General features: G+C 43.7%; 1 protein-coding gene across 5 annotated transcripts in view; it reads left to right on the top strand.

Moving 5' to 3' along the window:
- Arhgap44 (Rho GTPase activating protein 44) overlaps window positions 1–9,742 on the top strand; it is a 171,130-nt gene that overhangs the window by 117,199 nt on the left and 44,189 nt on the right. For all 5 annotated transcript variants that reach the window (XM_021176398.1, XM_021176400.1, XM_021176399.2 and 2 more), the window contains exon 7: window positions 1,930–2,047. In XM_021176398.1, coding sequence (XP_021032057.1) covers window positions 1,930–2,047 — 118 coding nt within the window. The remainder of the gene's footprint in view (window positions 1–1,929; window positions 2,048–9,742) is intronic.

The raw sequence follows: 9,742 nt of genomic DNA, 5'->3' as shown, positions 1-9,742 counted from the left end.
ATATACACACATTTTAAAGCATCTATTAGCTGATTCTTAGGTAGCTTGGTCAGATGGTGGCTCTATCTTGATCCTATAATCAACATGGATGTGTATTTGTTATCTCATATAACTTACAGCTATGTTGTCCCATGTTTTGTATGACCCAAGTCCCTCAGTACTTTAATGCCTTTCCTTACAATAGCTGACTCTGGATAGTTGCTGTCAGTCCACAAATGGGTCTTTTACGTAGAGCACATCTCTATAGGAAGAGTCATTCGGGATTCCTGCTAGCTTCTCTTAGTGTTTCAGCTTAGAGCAATAGCTTTTCAAATTTCTCTAAATTATGATCTTGGAATCAGCGTGGTGCTCAGGGCTTGGGTCCTCCCAGTAGCCTGTAACCAGCCCAGCGTCTGAGAGCCTTTGTACAATGGTTTTCCTTGTTGAATTCTGACAGGCTGAGATACCTTCATTTTGTCACTTTCTGCTATTAATGCTCCCTTGAATCCTATACCCCCACATTCTTATGTTTGTCCTACAGATAGCTATCTGTTCATTAGATTTTTCACTTAATTCTGGGGCAGGGGAAGTTGTTGTCCTGGTATTTGGACCCCTCAATTGCCAGGCTGTACATGATCTGGGGGTTGAGGGAAGGCCCTTGTTTGGTCTGTACTTATATTGTATTTAAAAGAAAACCTCTCATCTTGGTCACATTTCCATCAGGGAACTTCCCAGGAAGATGTCTCAATTCTCTTGTCAGTTGAAACACCTGGCAGCCCGTGACCACATTCCTACGTGAGCTCCAGCAGTCTGTCTCAGACAAGGCATCTTCCCACCCATTTCCCCAACCCTTCATCTTCCTGCTTTCTCAGACTGAAGTCAGGCTTAGCAGCCATCTGTCATTCTGACTGCCCCACCGTGCTCCTCACGGGCTAGAAATAGCTCTCCAGGTGAACATAAAAGATCCAGCAATAATGGACTGTCCTGTCCTTTCTCCTGCCTGCTGGTCCCTGTGAGTGGGTGAAATCTCTGTCTCACCAGAAGAGGAACCCTGCAGAGAGCCCTTTCTTCTTGCGGGACCATTCTGTTCTTTCTGTCTTTCCCTGATGTCAACTCCAGCAACTAGACACAAGTGTTAACATTTATTTTCCCTTCTATGTTTCCTGAGTGTCTTTCTCATGTGGCCAGGGTTCTCCCTGCACCGATATGTTTTTACAGAATTAATATGTGGCTGCAAAATGTGGGCCTGATGCTATTGCAGTTTTCCCAGTGTGGATTTTTTTTTTTTTAACCTTCGGATTAGCTTTTAGGTCTGTCAGTGTTTCCTTTAATCCCATCAGTCTTTCTTCCTTTTAGCCTCACACCCATTATTGGCTTCAGCCAGTTAGGTGCATTCAAACCGAGGAGCCTGTGAGGAACTTAAATGAATGATAGTGACCAAACTGAAAAAGGCAGTGCTAGTCAAAATATGGGCTGCGTTGCAGTTCACTGTGGTGGGCCTGATTAAGTTTCAAATATCTCGTAGTGAAGTCTGAGTGAGATGCTGGGTATGTTAGTTAGCGTGGTTTAACCATCCTGCATCGTGTTCTTATATCAGCAGCTCACGCTTTGCCCCATAAATGTCAGCAATTGTCATTTGTCAGTGAAAAGAGGACAGCTCTGGTGACTGTCATTTGGCTTTAGTGTGTGGAAGGTCATAGAGGACACAGTGGCAAACTGTGGGATGTTGGTCCTGTGGGTAGGGTCACCTCATCCTCAGCTTCACTCATTTCCACTGTGGAAAGGTGAGCCTCTCACCGAGTGTGGCACTGGTGTTTCCTGGCCAATCCTGGCTAACAACTGGCCAGGTATTTCTTCAGCATTCGGCCATATCACCAGGACTCCCCCTGGGCTCCCCCTGGGCTCTACCTGTCTCATGTGTATCCTTTTTTCTCTCTTGTTTTCTGTCAGGTGGCAGCAGACTTCCAAGTCTTCAGGGCTTTCCAGCAGCCTTCAGCCTGCGGGTGCCAAAGCCGATGCCCTCAGGGAGGAGATGGAGGAGGCTGCCAACAGAGTGGAAATTTGCCGGGTACCTGTCCCTCTTGCTCTTCTCTCCCGGGATAGGCTGAGGAGTCCTTAGGGATTGACTGTGTTGGTCAGTGGAGTTTCCTTAAAACTCGACTGGTGATGTTCCAGTCAGTTGAAGTGTCTCCATTGCCTATTCCTATCTCCAGAGAGTAAAGGATGAGCTCAGACTCAGAGCTGTGAGGGTGACCAGAACTTGGAGGCCCAGAATGTCATTGGAGATCTGACACTGTGAGCAAGGAGGGCATGACCTTCATTTTTGTGGGGAGCTTTAGGGCAACTGAGTTCCAGAGAGTACATGGTAGGTGTGGAGGTCAAGTGAGAATTTAGACTGAGCCTCAAGTCCTGTGATATGAAAATGTTTCTTCTCTTGTTTGCTTTTTAATACTACCTGAGTCACTGTATCTACCATATAGCTATTGAGAGAGAGTTCAAATGTTAGCTGTGGAGATCAACAAAGAAAACAAATTTTCTTTTTAAGAGAGAGAACTGGGATCCTGTATTTATATGGGATTATGTCATTCATTGCACACATTACTGTTCCAATCTACTATACCCGCCCATATGCACACACTGTATAGGACACAATGAGTCATAGACCATTCATAGCGCCACTATATATTTACGTCTCTTCACATGTCTTTGTGTTAGGCTGGGTCCCTAAGAAAGTTAAACTGGTGAAAACTATACTTAGACCCAAATATTAGAAAACTCACTTCTGCGAATACATTACATTTGTATTCTGTGTTGGCTCTGTACGTGCACGCATGTGTATGGAATGCAGGGCTTTGTCACGCTAGGCAAGCACTCTGCCACAAAGCTGTATCCTCAGCCTTCCCAGGCAGTTTTAAAGAAAGGGACACTTGGCTTGCAGATGGCTGTGGCTTTCTTGCCTGGTTCATTGACTTTTGCAGCCACACTGTGTAGGTAGCATTGACCTCACATTCACATGACATTCAGTATTTCTCTGGGATTTGATGCGTCGAAGAATCATTTTTTAAAAAATCCTCGGTCTCTCAGGCTGCCATCCTGTAAAAACCAAGCCGAGAACTACAAATGCTTCAGATCCCAGATTCATTGTGGTTGAGTCAGACAGCCCACTTGTGCTTCTGGGTCAGTGGCAGATCCAAGCGGCTGGGCTGTTTCTGAAGTGTAATTCTCTGTCCTGCGGATTTGGACATGATGTGTATACTTTTTCTATTGTATAGCCTGTTACTCAGTTTAATAGCCTTTTCATTTTAGGGCAGGAGGGTTATTTAACAAACTTTATTACTTTTACCAAATGGTATAAAGATAGGTTAAAAAGAAATTAGAAAATCTTTCCCACAAGTCAGGTCATACACATAATTAATCTAATTTTAATGTATATTGTATATTATTTTAAAATTCATAATATGAGTTATGATATTTTCTGATATTGTAGTTATAAGAATTTCTCCCTTCCCGCTCTCCCTCCAATCCTTCTCATGTACTCTTCCTTGCGAGCTTTCAAATTCATGACCACTTTTTACATTGTTGTTACATGCAAATATGTATCTGTATCTACATGTATATCCTCTAATACGTAAATATACCTTGCTTAGTCTGTACAGTGTTACTTGTATGTATGTTTTCAGGACTGACCGTTTGGTACTGGAGAACTTCCCTGGGGAAGACTAGTTCTCCAGGTCTCGGCATCCCCTAGTGGCCTGCAGTTGTTTGTGTAGGGTTGAGGCCTTGCGGGTGCTCTTCACCCACTTTGGCATGTCTGTTGATGCTATCCTTGTTCAGCTCACATATGGGTGGTCATGTCCATGAGACTTCATGGGTGCAGCTTCTGATGTTACCAGGAGACCCAATCTCACAGCAAACTCCCTGATCCTGATGGATAAAAGGAGAGGTAGTGGACAGGGAGATCACTTAGCTGGTAGATCACCTGCTGTACACAAGGACCATAATGTTGATCTTCCACATGGAAGGTTAGGCCTAGCACTGCATGCTTACAGCGCTGTGTTTGGAGTGGAGCACGTGCTGTGTGTATGATGTGTATGTATGCATATAGATCTGGAGGGCTGCAGTTGTGGTCATGGCTGCGGTCATGGCTGCTGTCTCACTTTCTTTAGAGATGGTGTTTCTTAGACACGGTCAATTAGGATGCAAGGCAAGTCTGCAAAATGAAGGAACGGCTCCGGCGTGGAGTTGTTCTGAGTCAAGACCAGAATCGACCTGGCAGGAAACTGAGTATGTGACTTGAAAGGATACCCAGGAATTTCTTACAGCCGTGTGCAAACAGTGGGAGCTTCGGAAAAGCAAGTCAGGGATGCTTAGAAAGATAAAACTGGCCCACCTCAATGATTTCTCTCTCTCAAATCTTTTGAAAAATAAAAATTTTTGCCTTGTTTTTAAACCTTTAAAATAAGTGTTAAAGTAGTAAAACCACTTTAATTTTGTTTTAAGAGGACCTTTAGCGTCACAGCAAGAAGAAGCAGAATATAAAGGTGGTTCCCATGCTCTGTCTATAGCAGCGGTGGGGCTCGCTCACTCGGCCTGCATCAGTTCACACTGGGCCCACTATTGGGTTGTACTTTGAGCGGATGTGGACACACGTGTGATGTGTGTCTGACATTAGAATAGTAGAAGGATCACCCCGAGTTCTGCTAGCTCCTCATCTTCCTGCGGTCTCTGTCAGTTTGCAGATTTCAGAACTCAGATAGCTGCCCTCAGGGAGCAGACATTCCACACTGCCAGCTTGCTCTTCACACTGGGCATTTGGGTTTCCTTTAAGCTGCCGTGTGGCTTAGAAGCTCACATTTGAAATTGTGAACAGTGTGTGTTTCCTTGGTGTGACACAGATCATTTATCCATTCAGCTCCCCAGGGGCATGTTAGTTGCAGCCGAGTGTTGGCAGTTACAAACACAGATGCTGTTCCTGTATGTGAACACAGTTTCGTTTCCTTCTCGTGTCCCAAGCAACAGCAAGGAGCCTTCCTGTTGCTCCTTGTCCGTCTCATCATCCAGTGTTGTCAGTAGCTGAGAGTTTTGGCCCTTCTCAAAGGGGTGTGTCAGAACACTGTTTATAACTCTTCTTCTCATTTAAAAGTCCTCAATAACGATGTTAGAATTCTTCCTATGCTTGTTTGCCCTGGGTCCCTTTCCTTGAGGATGAGTCTGTTCAGATCTTATGCCCATTTTAAATTCTTAATTAAAAACAACTAAGCGAGACACTTAAAAGGGAAAATATCTGTTTTTTATATAATTTTCCTATAGAGAATAATAATTTCTCCTACATACAATAGCTGTATACAAATAGTTACAAAGTTATCCTTGTTTTTATAATGATAAATGGGAAACATTAGAATCCTGCGATTGACCATGGTCTTTTATGTCGCTCTTTTGTTGAAGTGGTTTGGGTAAAATAACGTTGGGAATAGACTGTGAGAGCCAAAGAAAGCACGTGTTTTCATAGAACTGGTATTTCCCCATCTGCCTTCATTTGATATTAATCAAAACATACTGTTGGCCATTTGGTTTTTGGAAGGCAGATATGATTCTCCACACTCAGCCCTCCCTTCATGTGCAGGAGGAAACAAAGGGAGAAGAATCCCCTCTGCAGAGGCCGGAGTGTGCTGGGACATGCCGAGCTCTGGAACCGAGACTGTGTCCCTGCTCTGTGGGAAACAGGCTCTGCCTGATCTCAGGTAGCAGGCTGTTTCTAGTAGACATGCCAGCTCCTGCTAGAGGAACAGTAGCATCTCCACCCTCTGTTTTCACATTGTGTGGGTGTCTGGTCCATCGGTTGGCTGGCTGACAAATTGGAATCTGGCCTCCTTCACTGGTGAGTCCTGTGCTTCATAGAGGATTTTGTAGTTGTCTAACAGTTGCATTTACCCGGCCTCAAAAGAGTTGTGAAGCCTCCAGTCAGCACAGAACAGGCACAGAAGACCCCAGCGTTTGACTGGGTTACTAGTTATCAGTGTGTTCTTCAGTTCCTCGAGGGCTTGGGCCAGTGTTCTGCTTGATACCAGTTTCTCATTGAATCTGAAGGAAGACATCATAAGGCCTGAATTGTTTCATTTGCCAAGTGTGTGTGATGGCCCAGAACATGGTCTTTCTTGCTCTAGACTGCATGAGCATTTGTGAATGATTTGCATTTGCTGCGGTGAAGGGTGTGGCCTGCCTATGCCATTGGTGATGCTGCTGAGCTCCTCTGTGTCTGTGCTGACTTCCAGCCTACTGCTACCGTTTCCACTGTGATTCTGTTTCCCTTTGGAGTTCTATAAGTTATTGATGAACATAGCTTGATGTTCTATATATACATTGAAGATTATTATGTCTTCTGGAGTACTGACTCCTCTACTGGGGTTCCTTCCTACCCATCCTGCCCCAATAACTTTCCTTATTCTAATGTCTGCTTTATCTGAAACAGCAATATGGCAACCCCACTTTCTTTTGGTTAGTCTTGGCAAAGTGTGTCTTTGTACATCCCTTTTCTTCTTTTGAGGAGGATAGTGAGACAGTATTTCATCCTATATTCCATAGTAGCATCAGAGTTTTCAGCCCCTTCCCCAGCCTCCAGAGTGTCAGGATTATAAGCAAGTGTCCCCATGCCTGGCTCTTCCCTTTATATTTAATCTACATGTGCATTTTTATTTAAAGTGGGTTTCATCTGGGTTTAAGACCTGGTAGACTTGGTGGTTAAGAGTATTTATCACTCTTGCAAATGACCCAGGCTTGGTTCCTAGCACCACATTGGCACTACACCTATCTATAACTCTAGTTCCATAGGATCAGATGCCCTCTTCTGACCTCCTGGGGTACCACACATACACGTGCATGCCTGGCCACCAAAACTCTCACATACATAATATAAAAATTAATAAGCCTATACAAAAGATTAAAGCCATAGCCAACATATAGTTGACTGTGCTTTGCTTTCGGATGCTGTTCCGACAGTCTTTGTCTTTCAGTTGATAGACTTAGTGTTCAGAGTGATTATCGATAGCATAGGTTATCATGACCTTGACACTCAGGAGGTCAGAGGACAAATCTGGAGGACAGAGTCTCTCCTTCTACCCTGTGGGTTCCGGGATAGAATACAGATCTTCATGTTTAGCTCTCTGTTTCCAAAGTGCCTTATAACCATGTACTCCCAAATGTGAATACATTGTTGCTAATATTAGCTTGTGGGAACTGTCACCCCTGAGAAGACTTAATAACAAAAAAGCTTTCATTTTACTTCCACTATCAGTTAATTTTCTCATCACTGTAACAAAATGTAGGGCAGAGGCAGCTTAGGGAATGAAGAGTTTGCTTTGGCTCATAGTTGGAAGATGTATTTGTTAGGGTTTCCATTGCTGTGAAGAAACACCATGACCAAGGCAACTCTTACAGAGGACAACATTTAATTATGGCTTATTTATAAGTTCAGAAGTCCAGTCCATTATCATCATGGCAGGAACCATGGCAGAGTCCAGACAGGCATGAGGCTGGAGGAGTTGAGAGTTTTGCATCTTATTTAGAAGGCCAACAGGAAAAGACTGACTCTCAGGCAGTTAGGAAGAGGGTCTCAAAACCCACCCCCATAGTGACCACTTCCTCCAACAAGGCCACACATCCTAAAAGTGCCACTCCCTAGACCAAGCATATTCAAATCACCACAGAGGGTACAGTCATTCATGGTTGGCGAGGCATGATGGCAGGGGTGTAAGGCGCTTGGTCAAATCATAGTTAGGAAGAAGATATGGATAACACCACCACCACCCCCATTTTGTTCAGTCAAGAGCTCTAGCCCGTAAGTTGTTGTGACCCACCACATTCAGTTAAACCTCTCTGGAAATGCCCTTAGAGACACGTCTCCTAGGTGTTCTAAATCACATGAGGCTGTGAGATGAGACCAACAATCAAAGTTACCCAGTACACCCTCATTCATTGTTCTGCAGTGTGATTGCTTTCTGGGGCTCTGGGTGTCTCTTCATGCCATACTCTTTCTCTGTGGAATCATCTTTAACATGCTAGACATGTCATGTCTAGGGCAACACAGCTCTTCAGTCTTTCTTTGTCTGGCCAAGTCTTTATTTCTCCTTTACTTTTGAAGGATAATTTTTCAGAGTATGGGATTCTAAGCTAGTGCTTTAATGTGTACTTTTAATAGTTTAGCCGACCCATGCTGTGTACTAGCTTTCGTGCTTTCCGAGTTAAACTCTAATTCCTTTTCCCCTATGTCACTTTCCCCCAAGATGTTGTCTTTGTTCAATCTGCTGAAATTTAATCATTGCACATCTATGTGTAATTTTATTTTACTTTTTAAAAATAAGTATGTATGTATTTATTTAATTATTTATTCACTTTACATCCTAATAGCACACCCCTCTCCTCTCAGTACTCCTTCATTGCAAGTCCTTCTCCTATTCCACCTTCCCATTCTCTTTTGAGAAGGGGAGAAGCCTCTCTCTGAGTGTCATCCCTCCATTAACAACCCCCCAACCCCCCACACACACATCAAGTTGCTGCAGACTACACACATCCTCTGCACTGAGGACAACAAAGCAAGGGATTTACAGGCACACAACAGGGCTTGGGGACAGTTCCCACTCCAATTGTTGGTGGACCCACATGAAGACCAAGCTTCTTATCTGGTGAATATGTTGGGGAGGGAGAGGGTTTCCAGCCTGCGCTCACTCTTTGATTGGTGATCCAATCTCTGGGAGCCCCCAAGGATCTAGGTTAGTTAACTCTGTTGGTCTTCTTGTGGAATCCCTGTCTTCTGGTCTCGCAATCCACCTACCAACTCTTCCATAAGACTTTCTGGGCTCCATCTCATGCTTAGGTGTGTGTCTCTGCATCTCTTTCCATTGACCACTGGGTGAAACCCCTCAGAGGTCAGTTATGCCAGGTTCCTCTCTGCCTCTCTGCAAGCATAACAGAGTATCATTAATAGTGTCAGGCTACGAAGCACCTAAAGAAATGTTCAATGTCCTTAGTCATCAGAGAAATGCAAATCAAAATGAGTCTGAGATTCCACCTTATACCTATCGATCTATGGCTAAGATTAAAAACTCAAAGGACAGCACAGGCTGTCAAAGTTGTGGAGCAAGGGGGAACACTCCTCCATCGATGATGAGAGTACAAACTTGTCCAACTACTCTGGAATTCAATTTGGTATTTTCTCAGAAAATTGGGAATAGTTTCTTCTGCAAGACCCAGCTATACTACTCCTGGGCATATACCCAAAAGATGTTCCACCATACCACAAGGACACCTGCTTAACTATGTTCCTACCAGCCTTATTCGGAATAGCCAGAAACAGGAAATAACCTAGATGTCCTTCAACTGAAGAATGGATAAAGAAAATATGGTTCATTTACATAATGGAATACTACTCAGCCATTAAAAACAAAGACATGATGACTTTCGCAGGCAAGTGGATGGAATTAGAAAATATTGTCCTGAGTAAGGTAACCCAGACCTAAAAGGACATATGCATGGTATGTGCTCACTTATAAGTGCACATTAGCCATAAAGTACAGGATAATCATATTGTAATCAACAGACCAAAAGAAGCCAAATAACAAGGAGGGCCCAAGGGAGGATGGTTGAATCTTTCTTTTTTTTTTTCTTTTTTTTTTTTATATATTTTTATTACATATTTTCCTCAATTACATTTCCAATACTATCCCAAAAGTCCCCCATAGCGCCCCCCACTTCCCTACCCACCCATTCC

Source organism: Mus caroli, chromosome 11 (assembly GCF_900094665.2).
Source record: "Mus caroli chromosome 11, CAROLI_EIJ_v1.1, whole genome shotgun sequence".
Taxonomy (NCBI): domain Eukaryota; kingdom Metazoa; phylum Chordata; class Mammalia; order Rodentia; family Muridae; genus Mus; species Mus caroli.
Note: the sequence above shows the minus strand (reverse complement) of the source record. Positions and strands in the feature narration are given on the sequence as shown.